Source organism: Trichosurus vulpecula, chromosome 8, assembly GCF_011100635.1.
Source record: "Trichosurus vulpecula isolate mTriVul1 chromosome 8, mTriVul1.pri, whole genome shotgun sequence".
NCBI classification, from domain to species: Eukaryota; Metazoa; Chordata; class Mammalia; order Diprotodontia; family Phalangeridae; genus Trichosurus; species Trichosurus vulpecula.
In genome coordinates, this window is record NC_050580.1 from 171,832,338 (window position 1) to 171,856,421 (window position 24,084).

General features: G+C 38.1%; 1 protein-coding gene across 3 annotated transcripts in view; it reads right to left on the reverse strand.

The window, feature by feature from the left end:
• The window catches only part of SLC12A1 (solute carrier family 12 member 1), a 130,470-nt gene that overhangs the window by 12,550 nt on the left and 93,836 nt on the right, over nt 1–24,084 (reverse strand). For all 3 annotated transcript variants that reach the window (XM_036735330.1, XM_036735328.1, XM_036735331.1), the window contains exons 20-23: nt 12,466–12,609; nt 4,573–4,704; nt 4,225–4,336; nt 2,833–2,919 (exon numbers count right to left, since the gene is read on the reverse strand). In XM_036735330.1, the coding sequence (XP_036591225.1) occupies nt 2,833–2,919; nt 4,225–4,336; nt 4,573–4,704; nt 12,466–12,609 (475 nt within the window). The remainder of the gene's footprint in view (nt 1–2,832; nt 2,920–4,224; nt 4,337–4,572; nt 4,705–12,465; nt 12,610–24,084) is intronic.

The following is a 24,084-nucleotide window of genomic DNA, read 5'->3' on the forward strand; positions in this document are numbered from 1 at the left end:
CTCCTTGCTCAAAATAGTCTAAGCCAGTGTTATGAGAGTATAAGTTATACATATATATGCATATATATATATATATATACATACATACACACATTTGTTAAATCTTATTCCTCTCCAAGTCCACCAGTGTGCTGGCCCATAACACATTCTCATACTCTCAAGGATACCCTCGATGTACGTATGTACCTTACTCTCATATAAAACTTTGTGTAGATGGGAACAGGCAGACGGGTCAGTAATTACTGATATTTTCCACAAGGTCCAAGTTGTTTCCCCTCCTCCATCATGCTTTTGGCATCTTCTCCTTCAGAGACCTTGAGAATTAATCCTTTAGTGCTCCTAAAATTGTGTTGCCTCTGATCTAACCTCCTCATGCATGGTTTTATTTTCACCCGGCTTTTTGCCATACATAATTTCTGCAGGGCCATGTCTTCTTTCTCACGCAACAGCATATCTGTGACCAAATGTGGTGGCTCTGCTGTCCTTGACGATAAAAGTTTGTTACAAAAATCCTAATAAATATTTTTCGTTGTTCGTTTGTTTATTGACCTTTTGCTGGTTTCATCTTTGAATGGTGTTGCTTGAAGTAAGGAACATATTCCTAAAATTTAGAGTTGTCTAAAAGTAAAACATGTGGGGCCGCTAGGAGGCACAGTGGATGGAGTGCCGGGCCTGGAGTCAGGAAGACCCATCTTCCTGAGTTCAAATTCGTCCTCAGACATTTACTAGCTGTGTGACCCTGGGTAAGTCACTTCACCCTGTTTGCCTCAGTTTCCTCATATATAAAATGAGTCAGAGAAGGAAATGGCAAACAACTCTGGTGTCTTTGCCAAGAAAACCTCAAAGGGGTCGTGAAGAGTTGGACATGACTGAAATGCCTGAACGACAACAACAGTAAAACATGCAGCCTGTATCAAGAGAGTTTGTTCCTTTCAGTGGACGCCTCCTGTAAGGGCCATTGTGGCAAGAATTCCTGCTTCAGGCATGTATTAGACTAAATGAACCCTTTTAATCCAGAGAGTCTATGATTCTGCAGCTTTTAAGGAGGAGCAGTAATGATCTGTGGAAAGCGGCCTAGCCTGCCTTGTTGACATCTCTCTGTACCCTTCGTATCCTGTAGCTATTCTGGGTCCTCTGGTGAGCCTTGGAAGTGTGTTTCCACAATAAGACAGTTTCAGAGGACTCACCCTGGGGAAATGAATGCTTGATAAATGATATTTTTTTTGCCTAGTTTGTCTTTGAAATCCTAGAGAACTCCTGTGTGGTAGATTAGTTCCAAATCTCTTTTAGGAATTCCAATCACATGGAAAAGGATTTTGGAGGCTAGGATTGAGTTATATTCCCACAATTCACTCCTGTCTAGCCTCCTGCACCATTATACAGATCCTCTAAGTGAATGGGCACCTCAAGGTAGCTTTGAAACTGACCCACCTATCCCAGCAGCTTCAAGATTATTTGATTATATAAAAGAAACATACTAAGAAGAAAGGGCTTAAGGTGAATTGAAATTCATCTATTCTTCAATTAAATGAAAATTCTGAAGGCCACCAGAGAGTATTATACTAGAGTCCAGTTCATGTAGGCATGTTAATTCTATTTTCCGAAGAGAATTGCAAAAAGGCTCATTTTGATTAAGAATGTGTAGTAATTGTAGAATTTATTAAAGCAAAGCATTATAGATCTGCCTGGCATAAAATGCAAATATGACAGCGGAGTGACTTAGACAATTGTATCTCAAGTAGCTTTCTTATAAAATGAAGGCATAAGTTCTGTTACAAAGCCATTTGAATTGGCTGATAGTACAGTCACAGAAAGCTAGCATGGTATATTGGATAGAATTGGCCTCAGAGTTAGGATGACTGGGCTTCAAGTCTTACTTCCTACACATACTGGCTCTGTGATCCTAAGTCGCTAATGCCCAGTGCCTCAGGCAACTCTCAGAGACTATGAGTGCCAGAGAAGGTGCTTATATGCACAGGCAGAGGGAAATTCCTCCCTGGGAATTCCCCATTCTGATGAACCCACAGGTCTAGTTCATTACTATCCCTCTTAAAACAAACAAACCAACCAGTTGTACCAGACTCACAAGTCACCAAGAATTTAGTGGTTGTTGCTTTGGTAATAAGATAGAATTTTGACATTCGAATAAAGTGGCATTTATTATTGGTCACATATACAATGGGAATTTATAAGCAGAAAGGTCATAGATGGGAAGAGGGACAGTCAGAGATTTAGAGAGCAAAGAAAAGTAGAAGTAGAAAGAAAATAGAGATCAGAAAATAGAATGGCAGTAACCCTCGGGAATGTAAATGTGCTGGGCTACACCTGAACGACCTACTCCAAAGTACATTTATGCCCCGTACAATGCAACGATCTGTTTCCCCAAGTTGTTCATCAGTGCCCCTCCCCCCAGTTACAGAACATCGTACATGGCTGGGCACAAAAATTTCTATCCACTGTCATCACCATCATCATCATCATCATCATCATCATCACCATCATCTATTCAGAGAATTTGTCTGACTCTATGGCCATTCCCCATGAAGAGACAGCTCAGAAAGAAATATGAAAGACAACTCTGAAATGTTGGCAGAATTTCCCTTGAAATTTTCAAGCATTTTCTTCACTGTGCAAATCTCATTGGCCATTTAAAAGTAGCCCACACAACAATTTATTGGATAGTTTCATTATTTTTTAGGTCCCTCTTAGTTCCATGATACCAGAAACTGACTGCAGTAAAAGCCTAACGTTCTCATCCTTTGATAATGAGCATAAAAGAGAATAAGAGATTACTGTGGAGGTAAATAATGGATTTCAATAAATGCTTCATACCTTTCTTTGTTCGGTTTAATATTTATGTCACCAATGATATGGATGTCTGCAAATTTTATCCTAAATTTGCTCAAAAGTGAAGCCATCCTGAAACATAAGAAAGAACATTTCATCACTACATATTTAACTACTCTCAATCAAACAATATTTGTATTTGAGTTAAGATATCAAAGCAATCATGTTTCATTTCAACTTCGCTTCTCAGGCAAGCTAATTTATCTAAAAGATTTTAGTTAGTATTTGATTTTCATTACAACACTTGATGGATATATTAAGTTTGGACTAAAGTCGCTACACTGAAGACCCAAGAAAAAGTTGTATAGGTACAAAAACCAGATCTAGGAAACCAGACTAGAAATGTACATTTAAGGAAGAACAGTGATAATTTGTTCACATTTTTTTCCTCTTGGACTTTTTGACAGATCTTTGATTTCATCAGTGTGCATACTCCTTCCATTTCTACCTAGTGCCGTCCCTCCATAACTTTTCATTCTGTGCAAAATAATTATCGTCCACATCTGCACGAATCTCCTAGAGAAAATCTACTCAACACACTAAAGCCTTTCTTTGATGCTTTTGGTAGCCAGTGAATACCAGTGGAATGCTGTGATTATCTATCTATTATTCACCACTTTTGCTATATAATGGGGATTACTCCATTTTCTAGACTTGATACTGCCTTTTATGTCATTTTTTGCATGCAAGTCAACTTTGGCATTGTATTGTAGTGTACTTATGCCTAATATTCCTTTATCCGTTGTCCTTTGGGTCACCTAAAATCTCAGTTCTTCTAAGATTATGGTGCTTCATGATCACCAGGTATGTAGCACCACTGGAGAATAATAGTGATAATCATAAATGTGTACACCTCCACCTTTTTAAGGATATAATTACTCAGTTGCAATGCCAAGACCTGAAGGTTAGTTATTGGGTTAGTCAGTTGCATCTATAAAACTGAAATCATCACTTGTATTTTCTCTTCTATCAAGCAAACGTAGGCATAACTTTAGGAGTCTCTATCTTTTGAATAATTAATTAGATAAAGCCAAATAAACATTAAAGAAAGTAATGATATTCCCATTCAAGCCTGAAAATGAAGATTCTGTGCCAACACTGGAGAGAGTAATGTTTTAAAAGCATTTAACTCTTCCAGTGGGGGAAATGTGGTGATAAAAAACAAACAAACAAACAAAAAAACAAAGCTAAAGTATTCACCAGTTGCCTAGAATAGTGAATTATGGGAAAGAAAGAAAATCTCAACTCTATCAGAATGGCTTTCTTTTTATTTCAATTGTACCTGAAAGATTCTTCGAGATTTTAATAGGAGCTGTTAAATAGTATTAACTATAAGCCACACACATATTTTAAATGACAGAAATTGCCAATACATACGCTATTTTTTCTTCTTCAATACGGTTTATCTTGCCTCCAACATAAATCCTTAATTTGCAGTCTTTCCATTTTTTCCTGAGAGTCAGGATATAGGGGATTAGGAGTGTTAACCCTGGAGGGGAAAAAGTTTATTATGACTCTGTAAGATGAATGAATGTGTGTCAGTGAAAGAGAACATCTCAATTTCTTTAGCCTTACATTTGTAGCACCTATTTTTTTTTAAACTCTTTGGAAAATATGGAAATTTCGTACCTCATCAGCTAACTTTATCATATGTTTCCCATACCTTACACTAAATTTGTCAATAGAGAGATTCTGCTCCCTGCTGTACTTTTCAGCATCACTTACCTCCATCATCAAACAACCACCAAACATCAATGGTGCCTTTGCCTTGCTTCTTTTTAAACTGAGTGCTGGCTTCCACTAGTCTCTGATTGAACTCCCCCACATGCATTGATTGGATTGTATTAATGCCACTATCTGAAATGAAAAAAGAAAAATTTGAAAATGGTAATAAAGTAACTTTCCAATAAATCAGCTGACTAAAACAGAAGGCATCAAATGATATTTTTTCCCTTGTGGTAGGAAGGGTTAAATTCTGAAAAATTGGGTAGATAAATAATGGATTCCATTTTCTCTCTTTTTCTCTATTTGCATAATAATTAATATCACTTTTTACTTTTGAATAAAGATTTAGGACTGGCCTAAGAATCACAAATTTTATTATTGGAGATCTGTGTGTGTTTTTCAGTCCTTGGTCCTCTGCCTCAAAGGGGAATTGCTGTTTAGTCATGTGTCAATTCTAATAATATGACCAGTTTATATTTAGTAGTTTAGAAATCCCAAACAACCACAAAACCCCCAAGACAATTTCCAAATTCCAGATGCAAATCTACTTGATAATTCTAATATTTCTGATTTACATAAAAATAAAAATATTGTTACAGAGGTCCTTAAATATGTAATATATGACAACATATTTAGAATTTTATAGTTACAGGATGTGTGAATGTTTTCTATATCACATGAAAATCTGGATTTACAAAATTCTCCGGGGCTCGTCTACCATCTTGGCTCTAGGCCTCCTCCCCTGGTTTTGAAGGTTCTGTTATCTCTATTCCCTAAGAGTAGTTTCCACCTCCCCACCCTTTCCTTAAGGAATCTAGTAATAAATATAGAAATTAGAATTGCATAGGTTTTAAGGATATAACAGAATTCACAATATAAAATTTCAAAATAAGAGCAACTTTTGTATATATAAAGAACTCCCTATTGAGGACAGCGAGAGCCATTTGGACCAATATTAGTTATGGGTGGGATGTTTGAGGGTGTTTTAAAATTGTTATTTCTCTCTTTATATCTACTTTTTAGGATCTCTGGTTTCTTTGAAGTTCAGCTCAAGCTTCACCTTCTGCAACAAACCCTTGACTGACCCCTGCCCAGCTACTATTGACTTCCTTTCCTCAAAAATTACCGTGTATTTATTTTGTGTGTATTTATAGAAGTACTTCTTAGGCATGCATTGAGCATGTGCCAGCAAACAAACTCTGGAAGAGCATTCCCATTGGCCTTTCCCTTATGCAAGTTACTTTCTTCAATAGAATGTAAGGTCCTTGAGGGCAAGGACAAATTCATTTTTGTCTTTGTATTCCTAGCCTTTCACACATAGAAAATGCTTTTAATAAGTATTTGCTGATTGATTGAACTCTAGTTTACAATTTGTAAGCATCTGAAAAAATTAAATCTTTCCCCAAACTAGAAACCTTTGATTTCTAAAGCTATAACACCTAAGCTTTTAGGGGCACCTGTTAAATAGGTTTCTTTAGCTTTGCATCACACCTTCCTTCTTCATCATTATGACTCTTTCATATCTCTCAAAGAACATAAAAGAAAAATAGATACTGAAACCAGTTTATTGAAGCAATTATTCTCATGTTCTAACGACTTTCCTCCCACTGACTTCTCAGTAAAATATTTTTTTTTAAATAAAAGTGCCAAATTTTCGCTAAATTTAAAAATCTTTCAAAAAACCTAACAAAAGTAGGCAAACTTTGTTATTTTTAAGAACTAATTATACCTTAACTTTGACAGTAAAATTACTAACAGGGAGACAGTAGCATATGGTTAGGACTCTTCAGCCAATGTGCAAATAGGCCACAATGGGCCTTAATGTATATATAACTTCAGATTCTAGTTTTCTTTGAATGTTGTAGCTTTATTATTATATTTTTAAAGAGTGTTAGGGCAATATTTAAAGTAGAGCTGACAACCTTCTTTGCGGTTTCTCTCTGATCTAACAGGCTTCATGGATTCTTTGTACTATCTTTCAGTATTGCCATATTTTGGGATTGAGAATTCTAAAGCAATTATCTACTACTATCCAGTTTCAACTTCCCTAGTCTTGATTGGACCCATGAGAGAGAAAGAACATTTATAAACAAAATGGTCTGAGGGTTGCCTCCAGAATCAAGGAAAAATACTGAATGTTTAAATTACTAAATGAAATACATACACATACAGTTTATATAGAGAATTTTTCACACAATGATTGGACAGCCACTTGTACAGTGATTTGTATTCAGACTGCTCTTACAGAATCCCGGGTTTGGCTAGCTCAGGAGCTTATAAACATTTTTTGGTGTCACAGCCTCCTTGGGCAGACTTCTTCTTAGGATAATGTTTTTAAATAATAGAAGGAAATACTAAATTTTAGTTAGAGGTTAGTGAGAATAAAGATGTAACTTTTTTTCCCACTCAAGTTCACAGATCCCTTGAAATCTATCCACTGACCCCAGATTAAGAACCGCTGGATCAAATGGTTGTCAAAGTCTCTTCTAACTCTGAAATTCTATGATTTTGTGAATCTCTGGCCTGACTTACATGCAGATCTGTTGCAGTACAGGGAATGTGCATATGAATAACTGAGGGAAGAATTAGTTCTGATGTTATGGTCCAGAAAAGCTACCAAACAACTAAAACAAACAATAGAATGTGTTTGAGATGCTAAGTATGATTTGCATCACATGCCCCTTTTTTAATTTTAATTTTTTTTTGCTTTTCTGGGTCATGTGACAGCCTGAGTTTTAGAGAAGGATACATATTTGCTAAAGCAGTACATAGAGGAAAAAAATCTCCCATGATAATATGGCTTCTTTTCATTGATAAGAAAGGGAATTAGATAATTTACCTACTAGGAGAGAAATGTACCCAGGAAAAATCAGTGAGGTACAACGGAAAGGACGTCCGATTTGAAAGTCACAAACCCTGGATTCTTAGTCTAACCTGGCCACTAACTAGTATGACTTCAGCCAAGTTAAGCCTCTTTGGATCTCAATTTCCTCATCTGTAAAATGAGGTCATTAAAAGATAGGGAGCCCAGTTTTAAAAGCTCTATCATTCTAATGCCAAGTTTTCTAAATTTCACATTTGGAGACAGGGATGCATAAGGTCAGATTTGCTTTGTGAATAAATGCATTCCCCTCACTAACTACAATGGAAGCTCTCTGAGGGCAAGGACTGTTGATATCCCCAGTGCCTACCATAGTACCTGGCACATAGTGGGTACTTAATAAAAGCTTGTTAATTGATTGATTAATGGATTTCTCTGGATGAAACTGAAGTCTTTGTAAAAGAAAGAGGAAGCCATTTCGTATTTGAAGAATCGGTGTGATGTAGTAGAAAGGACACTTGGTTCCATTCCTGTCTGCCTCTTGCTACCAGTGTGACTTTGGGCAATTCTCTGAACCTCTGTTTCTTTTTCTATTGGCACCTCAGCTCCTTGACCTAGGGTTGTGAGGTAGCTAAGCTTCAGACAATGTTAGACAAATGTGAATTGCTGTTATTATCCACATGGTAGGGACTTAATAAGTGCTCGTTTCTTTCCTTCCTTCTTTATACTAGCCACCCAGTCAAATAGTCTGATAGGATCATAGATATAATAATAATAATAAGCACTGATATAGTACTTTAAGGTTTGAAAAATTCTTTATAAATATTGTCTTACTTTATCCTACCAACAACCCAGGAGGTAGGTGCTATTATTATCCTCATAGGATTCTCATGAGGAAACTGAATCAGACAGGGATTAAGATTAAGTGACTTACCCAGAGTTGCATAGCTAGTAAGTGTCTGAGTTCAAATTTGAACTCAGGTCTTCTTGATTCTAGTCAGGGGCCTTGAGGCCACATGTGGCCCTCTAGGTCCTCAATTGCAGCCCTTTGACTAAATCCGAACTTCACAGTTCTGGAATATTGGCATTGCTGGGTCAAAGGTTATACGTAGCCCTTTAGGCATCATTCCAAATTGTTCTCTAGAATGGTTGTATCAGTTCACAATTCCACCAGCAGTTCATTAGTGTATTTTTTTCTCTCATCCCTTCTAGAATCTGTCATTTCTGACAAGTATGAGTGGTCCCTCAGAGTTCTTTTAATTAGCATTTTTCCAATTGATAGTGATTTAGAGCATTTTTATACAACTATAGAGAGCTTTAATATCTTCTTCTGAAAACTGCTTGCTCGTATGCCTTGACAATTTATCAGTTGGGGAATGGCTCCCATTTTTTTTTATAAATTTGACTCAATTACCTATATATTTAAGAAAAGAGGCCTTTATTAGAGAAACTTGCTGTATATTCTTTTTTGTTATCTGTGGCACCTTTTATCAAAATGTGCTCTCTCTGACTATCTCTTTTAATTAAATCTATTTTTGCTTTTACTCTGTCTGATATCATGATGGCTACCCCTGCCTTTTTTAACGTCGGTGGAAGCATAATAGATTTTGCTCCATCTCCTTATTTGGAGTCTTTGCATATGTCTTTCTGTTTCACATGTATCTCTTTTAAACAACATGTTGTTGGATTCTGGTTTCTAACTCTCTCTGCTATCTATTTCTGTTTTATGGGTGAGCTCATCCCATTCATATTCACAGTTATGGTTATTAACTGTATTTCTCTTCATCCCATTTTCTCTCTTTCTTTTTAAGCTATTCTTCCTCAAAAGTCTGTTTTGCTTCTGACCACTGCTTCCCTTAATCTGCCTTCCCATTTATCACTCTCCCTCCCCATTTCTTTTATCCCCTTCCCCTCCTATTAACCTATTGGATAAGACAGATTTCCACACCCAACTGCCAACTGAGGGTGTGTGTGTGTGTGTGTGTGTGTGTGTGTGTGTGTGTGTATCTATCTCTATATCTATGCATGTGTGTACATATTTGCATATATACACATATATGTGCATATGTATGTATATATATTACATGAACTATATCTATCTATCTATACATACACACACACACACACACACACACACACACACACACATTCTTCTCTCTTTGAACCAATTCTGATGAGACTGAGGTTCAAGTATTGCCAACCCTCCCGTTTTCTCCTCCATTGTAAAAGCTCTTCCTTGCATGACTCTTTTATATAATTTCCCCCGTTCTAGCTCTTTCTTTCCCCTTTTCCCAGTGCATCCCTTTTTCTGTTCCCTCACACTAGTTTCTTTTCCCAGTTTTTCCTTTAGCATTCTTATGTCTTTCTTTAACTCTTCTAGGAATTCTTGTTGTGCTTGTGTCCAATTAGGATTTTTCTTTGAGGCTTTGGTTGTAGCTACTTTCACATTGTCTTCTTCTGAGTTTGTGTTTTGGTCTGAAGCTTAGGAGAATGCCTCCCCACCCCTAGGTGAACAGAGCCCAACTTTAACATAAAGTTCAAAGTTAATAAATGGGCTGGGAAAATGATCAAACAATTGAAAAAAGAACTTGTCCATAAAAACCTCCTATAGTGACAAGGAAGACCAAGACAGAAAGGGTATTATTTTAAAGTTGTTTGGAGGGAAATGTTGGGAGAGTTTGGCTGCATTGGTGCCTTTAATCTACCATCTTTTGGTGCCACTTTTTTCAATAAAGCCTTCTCTTATCCTTCTAGATGAAGGAAATCTCTTCTTTAGTTTCAGGAAATGTAAGTCTTATTTCCCACCCTTCTCTCCAACCCCACCATTGAAGGTAGACACTGTGCTTTTTCTTCTTTGTGTCCCTGTTGGCTAGACCAGCGTCTTCAACATGGTAAATGCTAAGTAAATGTTGGTTGAATTGAATTGAAATTGATATATCAAGGGCAGCTAGGTGGCACAGTGAGTAGAGCACTGGCCCTGGAGTCAGGAAGACCTGAGTTCAAATGCGGCCTCAGAGACTTGACATGCTAGTTATGTGACCTTCCCCAATTGCCCTGCCCTCCCCCCTCCAAAAAAACCCCAATAAGTTGATATATCAGATAATATAAGATAATTTCATATAATAATCTCACCATTTGAAACAAATTATGGTACCTTTATAAATACCTAACTTAAAAATAATGAACAGGTCTTTCTGGATAGCCAAATGTTAGGTGTAGGGGAGGAACAGAAACCAGCAGATAGTTGGGTATCTACACAACTTAGCTGGTTTTTCAGAGACCCACCACTTGAAGGATCCTTTCTGTTTCTCGTAGTTAAAAGAGCTAGTTTGGCAACTCCTAGCATCTTCTGTAATTGGGTAAGAAAGTCATATGCCAAGTTCAGAGACTTTGCACCATAACTGTAGTAAAATATATCTGTATCTACATATATAGACCTATCTATCCATCAATCCATCTATCTATCTATCTATCTATCTATATCTGTCTGTCTGTGTCTTTTAAAATCCTGTTCAATTAGATGATTACCCTACAACTCTAAACTTTTGAGTATTTCAGGTAGAAATAAATAACATACTGATGCAATCCCAATTTTAAAATTCTGGTCTGATTCTGGAGATATCGAAAGACATTATCTTTTCCTGATTTAATTAATACCAGTAAATGGTTAAGGTATACCTTTAGCACCACCCTCACCCCCAAGTATATCCAAAAAGTTTCCTTAATTTTCTTAGAAATACATGTTAAAGCTTTCGTATTTTTGTACCAGCAGAGGCCACTACAAACCTTTCTAAACTTCTCAAGTCTGTTTATGGAGAACGAGTACAAAGCATGAACCATGCAAATCTTTTTTTTTATAAGATGACCCCTGGTTTATTGAGTCATGTGCTGTTAATCCAAGACTACCAAGATTAATTTTAATGTATTTAATAATTTAAAAGTATATGTCAATGTAATTTTTCCAGGGTTCTGTAGCTGTGATTTCATTGCTCTATTATCATACGAGAGGTAATGTGGTATAGTAGCTAGAGAGATAGCCCCTTAGTCAGGAAGAACTGGGTTCAAGTGTGACACATACCAGCTGCATGACTGTGGACAAGTCATTGGACAAGTCATTGAACAAGTCAGTGCTCTAACACAGTAAGTTTCAGGGTTGGTTCCAGTTTAGCACTGGGAAAGGGAGTTTCTACACTGAGAGTTCCATATACCAATAAAAATCATAGGTCTAGTAAAAACCTTATTATACATAAAAGTGATTTAATATCTTTAATAATAAATACCTATGAAGTCATGGTTAGTGTCCAAGGAGTTCTTTGAAAATGAGGAGGACAGGGCTTTATGGATTGTTGGGTCTTCATCTTCCTAGTCCCTCATAATTGTTCAGAGATGGGAAGCAGATGGGTCAGATTCTCTGACTCAAAATCCCAGTGCTTTTTGGACCACAACATGCTGTGTCCCTTCTCTCTTATGTTCTTAGATTTCTCTTCCCCTTCCACCTTCGTCTTTCTCTGACAATCAATACTCCTTCATTTCCCATCCCTAAGCCTATTCAGGCAGTGGTGCAGTGTGGGAGAAAGAGTCTTGATTGGGAGTCAGGAGACCTCGTTTTAATCCCACCTCAGCTAAGAACTAGCCATGTTAACCTTGGGCAAATCACTTTACCTCTCTGGTGGTTTGGCCTTCATACCTTCCAGTTACCTCTCTCAAGCCCTGTCCGGTTCTAATAGTCTATGAATCACTGTGAACTCAGGTGTCTGCTTCTCAAACCAAATCATCTCTTTATTATGTAAAGTCCCTCAAGGGACTTACCTCTAAATCCTCACCAGATTCTCTGTGGAGACCATCAGTCTCCAGACTTAGACCTATTTTCTTCTTTATACCCTTGATCCTCCTGCTGGCCCCTGATCCTTCTGATCCTGTCTCATCTTCCAGTCATCCCCCCTGCACATAGAGGTCAGTGAAAAATTGCAGATGGCCTGATTTTTGAAATTCAGCTAAAAGAATGGAATAGTTTAACAGTGAAAATGTTATCCTTTTTTGGGTAAGGGGAAGGGGGGGATTTTAAAGCTTACCTTTTTTGGGAATTTGCTTGGTGATATTCAACTTTCCAGCCTTTTTGAACAGTCCCCGGATACCTTTACTTCCTTCTTCACTCTCATTATCTTTAATCGTGGCTTCTAATGCCAATCTCTCTTGTTCTAATTTTTCTAATTCTTCTGTTAAAAGAAAACAAAGCCAGTAACAAATTATTCACTTGTTTAGCTCAGAATGAAAGAGTTTGCCATGATACTTTTATCAAATCCATGCAAATGAGGTAGATTTATGTTTCTCTCTCACTCTCTGTATATATGCGTGTATGTATGCATGCATGTATATATATGTGTGTGTGTGTTGTATGTGTGTGTATATGTCTATATATATATACACCTGTGATCAGCTAGGTAGCACAGTGGTTAGAGTGCCAGTCCTGGCATCAGGAAGACTCATCTTCCTAGTTCAAATCTGGCCTCAAATACTTCTAGTTGGGTGACCCTGGGCAAATCACTTAACCTTGTTTGCCTCAGTTTCCTCATCTATAAAATGAGCTAGAGAAGGAAATGGCAAACCACGCCAGTATCTCTGCCAAGAAAAAGAATTGGACATGACTGAAAAATTACTGAAAATACCCAACAAAACAACTACTATATGTCAGAGGCATAAATTGAATCCAAGTCTTCCTGACTTATAGGCCTCTGCTCACTGGCTCACACTTTCATATATGTGTGCATGTACATATGTCTACATGATGTCTATATATACATATGCACATACATATGTGTGCATATTTACATATGTGTGTATATCTGTATATATTTGCATACATGTATGTATGTGTGAGAGAGAGAGTGGATTACACAGCTGGAGTAAATGAAGAGATACAAAGGGAATTCAAGTGGGTAGCAGGCATCAGTACCATTTGCTTGCCCTTCCTCTACTTTCTCCCATCAGAAGAATGTTTCTTAAATCCATAGTTCATTTGCTTTTTTAAGTTATTTATACACTCAAGTAAAATGTATGCTGTTTTAAAATTGGATTTCTCTAGATAAAAATTAGATGACCTTAACCACTTTTGATTCATGTATTCCCTTAATTGTAGATTTTCTATGTCTGTGTTGTTGAGGCAGTAAGGAGAGGAGGCAATAATAGGGAGAGGATTCTCCCACCCCCTGGCTTGAGTCAAATGAGAGAGGTTCTTGTGGGTTCTGACTTTATCGGTAACTCTTATCAGCTCCTCAATAACAGAGAAAACCAAAATTGAGATGACTCAGGACCATTAGCCTTGGCAAGGCTGTGAGTCATGAGTAAGTAGACTTAGGTGGCTTAAGAAGGCCTAAGGGGAATCATCCCTTCCTAAGCATTTTCTAAGTATCTCTCAGCTCCTGAGTGGAGGGTAGAGTAGTTAGAGGGAAGATCAAGTATATAGGGCTGGCTGAAGGCAAAGGCTGGGAAAGAGTGGGTATATCCTCATTCCAAGGGTGAGTGCCATCCAGGAAGGGGTAGTATCACACTTGCCAGGAAGTATATCTGCCTAATTACATAGATATACATCTATACATAATGTAAGTCTCATATAAACATATATGTACAGATACATACATGCAATTACACACACACACACACACACACACACACACACACACACATATATATATATATATATATATATATATATGTATGTGTTAGTAACATAGCGAAGGTGAGGGATTACTATTGGACAGTCAACACTGGTAATCACGCATGTCAAAAGAATGAAAGGGAGGCTAAGGGGACATTTTGGCCGGTGTTTAGGGGGTCTTGAATTTAAATTTGCCAATCACTGGTACTGAGTAGGCTAGAAACAGAGAATATCTCTCTGAATGTGTGTATGTGTGTGCATACATAATGCAGTGAAAATACATCAGGCTGATCATTTAAGTCTTATATTAAGGAAGTCTTATTGAGATTAGAGTAATAGTTGTTCATATTGTAAGGAACAATACAGATTTTTTTTTGGAGGGGTGAGTGGAAGTACATATTGAGTCTTCTTTTTAATCTGCACAGAAAAAAACCCATTCCAAATCTGAGGTATGTGGTATCTTTTTCCCTATGAGTGACTAAAGTACCTGATGAAGGTATCTGGACAAAAATACAGGGTACAAAGCAATAAACTTACAGGAGTGTGCTAGGCATATAGTAGATACTCATTAACTGCTGGATTAAATGGAAATCCAAATGCAGCAATTAAAGATCATCAAGCTAAATAATAAATTATAGCTGCCCTGGGCAAAAATTTACCACTTAGGGGAAACCATCCATCAATTGCTCCTTGTGAGAGTCAAATACTCTGTGATGGTAACTAGTACATTCTCATATTCTCCTTTTTCTTTGGAAATAAAAGGGAAAGGGAAACAGCAAGTTCTTTTATCTCATCACTCAACTGAAACCCCCTGCTCTAGTTATCAACGATCTCTTAATTGCCGTATTCAATAACCTTTTCTCTTCTTTCTCTCCTGTCTCCCTCTCTGTCCCTTTCCCTCTTTTCCTCTCTCTCCCTCTCTCTCTCTCTTTTCCTCTCTCTCTCTCTCTCTCTCTCTCTCTCTCTCTCTCTCTCTCTCTCTCTCTCTCTCTCTCGCTCTCCCTCTCTCTCTCCCTCTCCCTCTCTCCCCTTTCCTCCCTCCTGACTTCTGGTCTTGCATCACCAAACATCTATTGGATATTTCCAACTAGATGCCCTGCAGGCCTCTCGAACTCAATATAGCCACACAATTCATTCTCTCTTTTTGTTTAGGGTACTACCATTCTTCTACTCACTCACTCAGAATCATTCTTGACCTTACTTTCCCTCACCCCACATAATCAACTGGTTGTAAGATCTAGTCTCAACCACGTTTCTGTCCCTTTCTCTTTAGTCACACATCCCCCACTCTAGTTAGGATCATCATAATTGGTCTCCTTGCCACAAGTCTCTCTCCTCTTCAATCTCACTATCAATGTGACATTCCTAAAGGACAGGTCTGAGCATATCACTCTTTAGCTCAATAAACTTCAGAGACTTCCTAGAACCAAATACAAACTCCCCTTTTTGTCATTTAGAACCCCTTTCAACTTGGCTCCAATCTACCTTTCCAGGCATGGAATACATTACTTCTCTTAACACACTGGTATAGCTAAACTGGCGCTCCAGATGTTCCACACTCACAACATTCCATTTCCCATCTCAATGCCTTTAGGCTCTATACCTAGGAGGCAGTCACTCATCACTTCTGACCCTGAGAATCCCTAGAATCTTGGCTCAAATGCCACCTTCTGTAAGAAGTGTCTCTCCAGATTCCTATCTCCCTGTTATTGTTCAATCATTTCAGTCATATCCGACTTTTTAAGACCCTATTTGGGGTTTTCTTGGTAAAGATACCAGAGTGGTTTGCCATTTCCTTCTCCAGCTCATTTTGCAAACAGGGAAACTGAGGCAAACAGGGTTAAGTGACTTGTCTAGGGTCACACAGCTAGTAAGTATCTGAGGCCAGATTTGAACTCATGAAGAGGAGTCTTCCTGACTCCAGACCCAGGATTCTCTCCACTGCAACACAGCCTCCCAACTAAAAGTACTTTGTATGCCTCTTGTATATTTTTGTAAGTACTTATCTTTATATGTACTTATGCATACTGTCTCCCTGATAACATGTAAGATTCTTGAAGGCAGATACTGTTTCATTTTCTTTTTTTGTAACCTTAGCACCTAGCCTGATACCTGGTACACAGAGGGTATTTACTAAATGCTTATTGCTTGATAGTCAGGTATAAAGATATGGTTATTTTCTTCAGATTTTGGTTTCTTACTCTCTTCCAAGAAAAGATGTGTACTTCAATATGTCTTATTTCAAAAGTACCAGAGAACCATGATTTCATCAATATGGTCCTCCCTACACATACGTAGAACACAATTCCTTCATGCCTCATGAGTTGCTGGGGCCAAAAATCATTACCTCATGGCCAACAGTCTTATGATAAGCCTTTCCAAATTTAGTGACACTGATACTCAATTTAAGTTGATACATAGTTCATCATCTCTGACAAGATATTATTGTGGAACTTTCATAGAGGTTTCAAAGAAATAGAAAGACTATAACCAATAAACATAGTCAGAAATGTTTTGGGGGAATGGACAAAAATTCCACCGATGTGGTTACCCTTTTTCCCAGAGAGCAAGGCTGTATGTTCTCTTGATTTATCAATTATGTACTAATTAACTTTCAGAATGGTCAGATCTCCCAGATGAGTATATTCTACAGTTCCACTGAATTTCCTGGCATTTTTCCAGTACTTAACAATTAATCTTTTGTCAATGGCGTTAGATTTAAGGTCAAATAATTCATATGATTTACCCAATGCCCAGAAAGTCCTTGAGATCAGTAGCCACAGAAAATCAGGGAAACAAGATTGTTGGCATCAAAGATCAGATGTGAGCTTCTCAGTACTCCCTAGTAAGGGACCAGTCCTAGACCTAGATAGCATTACATTAGGGGTCATGATTCTTAAACTTCAATGATGACTATGTAACTATAGGCAAGTTTCACCATTTCTGTACAATCAGAGCTGGACCTAGTAAGTTTTGTACTCATGGCAAATGACATGAAAGGTATTCTCAGTTGAGCGGTGGGGGTTTGGAGTGAGGGACAGGGGCCAGAGAACAAGCTTACCACAGTGTACCATTTGGGAGCTAGGTGCTAAGTAAGTTCTGTTGTTTCTATGCTTCTAATGGCCTTCAAGAGCAGCCAGTACTCTAAATTCAGAGGCAGGATGGCATGGTGGCTAGAGAGTTGGCCTTGGAGTCAGGAAGGCCTGAGTTCAAGTTCTGCTTCTGAAATGTGATGGCTTGTGTGACTCTGGTCAAGACACTTAAACTCTCAGGGCTCTAGGCAATCCATTAAGACTGTAAGTTGCAAAGTGGTCCCTTTTTTTTTGGTGAAGGGCATTTTCTTATCTTGGCTATCCTATCAATATATTAGTTAAATCAAGTGTCTAGTCTCTAATCTAAATTCAGCACCTTGGGGAAAACCCCCTAAGTAGTTGCCCTGCCTAGTTTTGGCTCTGTGTAAAATAATACTTGCTTCCCTCTATCTTCCTCTATCAATGCCTATCACAATCTATCCTTTTAGCACTTGTCCATGCCCTCTCTTTGGAGCAGCTAGGTGGTGTGGTGGATTGAGCATTGGGTCTGGAGTCAGTAAGATCTGAATTCAAGTCTGGTCTTAGACACTTACTAGCTTTGTGACCCTAAGCAAGCCATTTAACCTTGTTTGCCACAGTTTCCTCCTCTGTAAAAAGAGCTGGAGAAGGAAAGGTCAAACCACCCCAGTATCCTTGCTCCAATTGAAAACTCCAATTGGGGTCACAAGGTGTCAGACACAACTAACACAGCTGAAAACAACAACAATGCCCTCTCATTTGGTAGATGCCACAGGGTTTCTTGACCATGTGGTAACCCAATATACTGGACTGTAGGAAGAATTAGAGTGCCTTCAATCCTGAAAAGTGAAACTTGAAGAAAGACATTCTAATACAGGCCATCAGCAGCAAACTAATGCAAATTCTAGAACTGGTTTTTATTATACAATAAAAATTGGAGTATTTTCAGAACAGTGTGGTCCCATGAGGTCCTCACTGGGATTATTTTAATTTTGGTCAATTGATTTCCATTTCTTCATTATTAAATAAGCAGAAATATCCTTGGGCACCTGATATAACACAATTAATTCCTCCAAAGCCACAGCCTCTGACTTTTATATTTTTAAGACCACACAGATAGATGTGGATACAAATGGGCTGTGCACAGACATTTTCAGCAGTGTCCTGGCTAATGGCACACTGTCCATACAATGAAACTAGAGAGCATTCTTTGGCTGTCTTACTTTACTGGATTTTTTAGACAGGTCACTTGTGGGTTAACAAGGATGCTACAGGGATTTGAATAGAGCCAGCTTCTTCTGAATAATGGAGTGGGAGGGGGGTTGCCCTGAGAGTTTCTCTGTTGGCCCAGCCCCAATGCACCCTGTGATTCAGCCACTAAATGTCTTACACTTTCTCCTGCAGTCTGGGCAAGGGAGAAAAGATCCTCCTTTGTGATGGAGTCGGCAGGCTGACTGAAGAACTGGGCACTGTTCCAACTCTTTGACTGAGTGCTTTGTAGGAACAGCCACACAGGACAGAGCAGATTGCAAAATGCCAGGCCAAAGAGACAGAACTGACTCCAACTTACCTTTCTAGCCTTCTTTGACACGAACCCTCTATCTTCATAGGAGCAGAAAATTTGGAGTTAGAAGGGACCTCAAAGGACATCTTGTACAACCCCTTCATTTTACAGAAGCAGATAAGGATTCAAACCCATTACCTCTGACTAAATCCAATGCAGCTAAAATGGACTATTAATTGTCTTTTGTTTGCTATTTACCTTCTTTTTGCCTCTTACATTTGCAGAGGCTATCTCTTATGCCTGGAATTGACCCTGCTTACTGAATCCTTTCCCCTCCTCCCTACTTGTTTTTCCTTTTAAAGGCCCATCTTATACGCTACCTTCTCCATGAAACCTTCTCTGATTTGGTTCCTCCCATCCCATCTTGTTTTTTTTTTTACATATCCCCCAAAATAGTCTTAGAGGTTAGTTCCTTGAAAGGATTTAATGGATGCAAAAGGACCCTGGATCTGAGGTTGTAGATGAAGTGCAATGCCAAAGCAGCTATGGGTAGAGTTGATTTCAATACTTCGAGAACCGGATTAGGCTGCAATGAATAGGACTGACCAAGTGGTAGCTCAATATGGTGGCTAATTTTTGCTCCCTCTGCCACGTCACCTGCTCGTTAGTATGGTCAACTCTTGTTTTTAAAATCTCTTAGGTTTATTCCATGAATTCCTGTATGTGTTAAACCCTGAAAACATGGAACAATCACTACTTGGGCTGATTACAGAAGGAACGACAGACAGGAAAGCCTGTTTGGGAAATCATATCCTTATTCAATGATATCTCTTTTCTTTATTAATCATAAACTCGGATTCTTTCTGTGGTCAATCAACCCTGAGCTGCAAATGTTAATATGAATAAAGTCTAGTTAAGATAAGTGCACTTGGCCATCCTTCAGTACTTGCCTTACAATCGAGTAATTATTTACTACATCACCATCTGTCTTTATTTTGCTAAGCTCTTTGATCACATACAGCAGCATCAATGAGCTGCCGCCATGCTCATAAATCTTGCCATGCTTCTGCTCAATTCTTGACCAAAATAGATGGTGAATCACAGTTCAGCAATTTATTTACTGTTGGTCCAATCTGGGCTGTTTGCATAGGTAGAACATTTTTGCCAACACACAGGGGAAATGGAAAACAAAACAAAAAAGAGATACTTTTTTTTTCTTTTAGGAAAATGGATTAATTTATTAAGAGAAAGTGGCCTCCATTAGTGGTGAATGAACCCTGATAAGAGACTGGTTATGAACACCGATCTGTTTCTTTGAAAAAAAAAGAGTTGCTTCCATTATATTAGATTGTGACATGGTATAGAAGTAATCTTCATTAACTGGTAAATTACCTATAAAGCAGATTTGTATTCAGAGACTCCACTTTATTAACTACAGTATACGGGCATTCTGAAATGGCTAATATTTTCTTTAAATTAGAATCTCTGATGACTCTACGTGGCCTGGATTGGATAAGATATTATGATGATCATTAACATACTGTAATGTAATACTGAAGATTTATCTGGCTCTTATTAAATCCTATATTAGAGTATAACCTAGTGGAACCCAAGATTATTTTCCCCAATTCAGAACCTAATATGAGATTTGCATCATAAGTTACATAAACTTCAAAACGATGCACGGAAATGTGACTCAGAGTTAATTTCTGTCATTACATTTCTGTTGTTCATGTGCGTCATGTATATTTGTATTTCATTGTTCTTTGTTTACCCTAGATAGTTGGCGCTTATAATTATTTCATTAGAAACAGACTCTACTTTCTTTTTCTCAACTAAGAAGCAGAAATATTTCAAATATCAAAGTTGATTTAAATAGGATATACATCCCTTGGGAAATTAAGAGGGGATGTAGTTCAGTGCTGGAATTCTTTTAAAAAATGCTGTGATATTTTTTCGCTGTATTGCTTTACAGAAACTAAACTGATGGTTCATGCTGTGGCAATCAGGGACATGGGGGAAGAGGGGGGTTCATGCTTTCTCATTCCTCTCTCTCTTTTAGCTTGAAGTGTACAAAGCAAATGCTTACCAAGTGCTTTCTGAATTGTAAAGTGCTATGAAATGCAAACTATTATCATGAAGACTTTAAGATTTTAATTTAATATTCAGTCCCTTTCTCGTATCTCTCATAGCACTTTGTCTTTACTTCTCGTTTGAATTACTGACGTCCTTTTCTTGTGCCCCTATTTGTTTATGAGCTCCCTGAATTCAGAAGCTGTGCCTTACTCATCTTTGTATCTCCAAGTCCTAGGATGGTGCCCTGCACATAGCAGCCACTCACTAAATATTTCTTAAATAGAATCGAAGTGGCAGTCTAATTTTTAAGATAGAAGTTAATTGGTAGATACAAGCACAGATGTACCGAAGAAGCTAGGTCAGATACAAGAGCAAGGGGACTTATTTCCTACCTTGAGTCCATTCTTGATTGGCTTTTCCCTATTACTTGTGTCCTATATCCAATCATCTGCCAAGTCTTAACAATTCTACTTCCCCATCCCCCCTTTGCATTCACATGGCAGACCCTCCTCACCTTTCACCTGGCCTATTACAGTTGTCTCAGAATTCATCTCACTGCTTCTAGTATGTCCCCTTTCTAATCCACCCTCCTCTCAACTGCAAGAATAATCTTCCTAAAACATAAGCTCAACCATGTCACTCTCTTACTTAAAAATCTCCAGTGACTCCCTATTGCCTTTCAGATAAAATATGAATTCCCCAGCCTAGCATTTAAAGCCCTCCATAATCTGATTGCACCCAACGTTTCCTGGTTTATTTCATGATACGCTCCTTTACATGCTTTATGTCAAAGCCAAACTTCCTTGTTAGCTGTTCCTTGAACTCACCATTGAATTGTACATCTCCTTGCCATTGGAGACTGTCTCCCATGCTTGGAATTCACTTCCTCCTTACTTATACCTCTAGGAATCCTCAGCTTTCCTCAAATTACCTTAAATTTACTTGTCACTTTACATGCTATATCTCCTAATAGAATGTAAGTTCTTTGAGAGTAGAGGCTATTTTTATTTTTGTCTTTTTGTCCCCATTTGAGAGGCAGCATATATCCTTAATAGAAAACTGGCCTGGGAATCAAAAAGGCCTGGGGTCATGTCTCTGAAGAGTTCTCTTAACCTCTCAGTGCCTGGAACATCTCTCAAAAACTTTGAATTGCAGAGAAAATGTTCATCTGCACTGGTAGAGGGAATTTCCTCCTTGGGAGGTCCGTATACCAAAGAAATCAGCAGAAGTCTGGACTTTAAAAATAAAGCAAAAATAAAAATCACTTCCCAGTACCCTGTACATTGTAGGCCCATAATAAATATTTGAATTAAGTTGGTTGAGTCAGGACTGTGCATTCTCACTGGCCTACTTTTTTTTTACTTTAATTAATGAACATTAATCTTCAGAGCCAAGACTGGCTTCTTTTGTAGGCATACTAGGTGACCATCAATGTGGTTTTGTTTTATTCTATTTTGTTTTGTTTTGGTCATGATGAAAAGGCTTCAGACTTGAAGTCAAAGGACCTGGGTTCAGATCTCATTTCTACTCTTTATGTTGTAAAACACGCTTGGCAAATAATAGACTCTAGTGTCTGAGGCTGGATTCGAAATCAGGTCTTCCTGACTTGAGCCCTAGAAATTTATCCATTGTGCCATCAGTTGTGGCACCGTTGTGCCTCGGGTAAGTCCCTTTACTTGCCGGGGCTTTAGTTTTATTATCTATAAAAAGATAGGCTTGGGCTAGATAATCTGGCATGCCTTCTGACTCCAAATCTTCTATTTCTTTGAGGGGCAGCAGGGAACATTTCCCTCATTGACAGCTGAAATTATGTGATTAGTTATTTTTTATTTGTGTTAATTATCATCCTCTCCAGGATCTCTTTGAAAATGTTCCAGGGGACTAACCCTACAAGACCTTGATGTGGATGAATTAATGAATTTATCGAATATCTTACCTTTGGTGACAGGAGAGACAGAGAAAGATGGAGAGTGAGGAGAGACAGAAACAGAGAGATAGAGACAGAAAGGCAGACAGAGACACAAAAGCATAAAGAGATACAGAGGAGGGAAATACAGAGACAGTCAGAAAAACACACAGAGAGAAAGAGACGAAGTCAGAGAAATACAAAGAGAAGAGAAGAGAAGAGAGAGAGAGAGAGAGAGAGAGAGAGAGAGAGAGAGAGAGAGAGAGGAAAAGGGAGAGAGAGAGAGAGAGCATGCACCTTAGGTCCTTGTGTCCAAGGTACTGAAAGGGAAAAAGAAAACATAGAGGCTGACACCACAGACAGCAGGTGGTACAGTGGATTGAGCACTAACCCTAGAGTGAGGAAGACCTGAGTTCAAGTCCAGCTGCAGATACTGTGTGATTCTGAGCAAGTCACTTAATTTCTATTTGCCTCAGTATCCTCAACTGTAAAATGGCATAGTAACAGCACCTACCTATTAGGATTGTGTGGATTAAATGAGACAATATTTGTAAAATGTGCTTGGCAAATAGTAAATACTGCAGAAATGCTTATTCCATTCCCTTCCTCTCACATACAAATTATGTCTAATTAACTGTTCAGTCCAGGTTTGGTATGTAAAGCCCTTGATCCATTGTTGCAAATAATGTAGTCAATATACTTCAAACTTATCTTCTCAATACCCAATTCCTAATATTTTTCCCCAAGGGTTCATTCAGAAGATTTACAAGTTCTTTTAATAATAGGTGGTATAGTGGGCAGAATGCTATATTTGGAATTAGGAAAATCTGTGTTCAGGTCCTACATCAGGTGCTTATTAGCTGTGTGTCCCTTGACAAGTTACTTAACCTTCTCTTAGCTTCAGTGTCTTCATCTATAAAAGAAGAAAGTTGGATCTTATGGCTTTCAAGGCCCCTTTCAGGTCTAAATCTGTGATCCTATGATCCCTTCCATTATAATGGGAATAATTTGTCCAGATCAAATTTGCCACAGGCAAATTGGACATGCACCCCAAAATGGCATGTATTTTTCCCCACCTCCCCAGCTGAATAGAAAAGACATGCAGTCCTGGATCATATGATTAGGTCACAGAGGTCAGAGCCTTTGTATTGTGCATTAAAGGTTTGCTTGTACTTCAAGAATAAAAAAAGAAAGTGTATTTTCAGTGGAAAGCAGAAGTCACAAATCAGAATTAGTGTTTCTGTCTACTCCTTTAGATTACTGTTTGACTATGTGATCAATCTTGGCCTATTTCCATATTAGCTGCAAACCAAATTGTGGACTCATAAAACAAAATTGTTTTTTTTTTCTTGCAAGAGATGGATTAATCTCTATTTTATGAAACAGTCTTCAGAAATTACTTTAGTTGATTATTTAACTGATGATGTTTATTTTTTAATAATTCTTGCTTTAAAATTTGGTTATTGCTAGTATTGTTATTATTTTAATTCTACTGCTAAA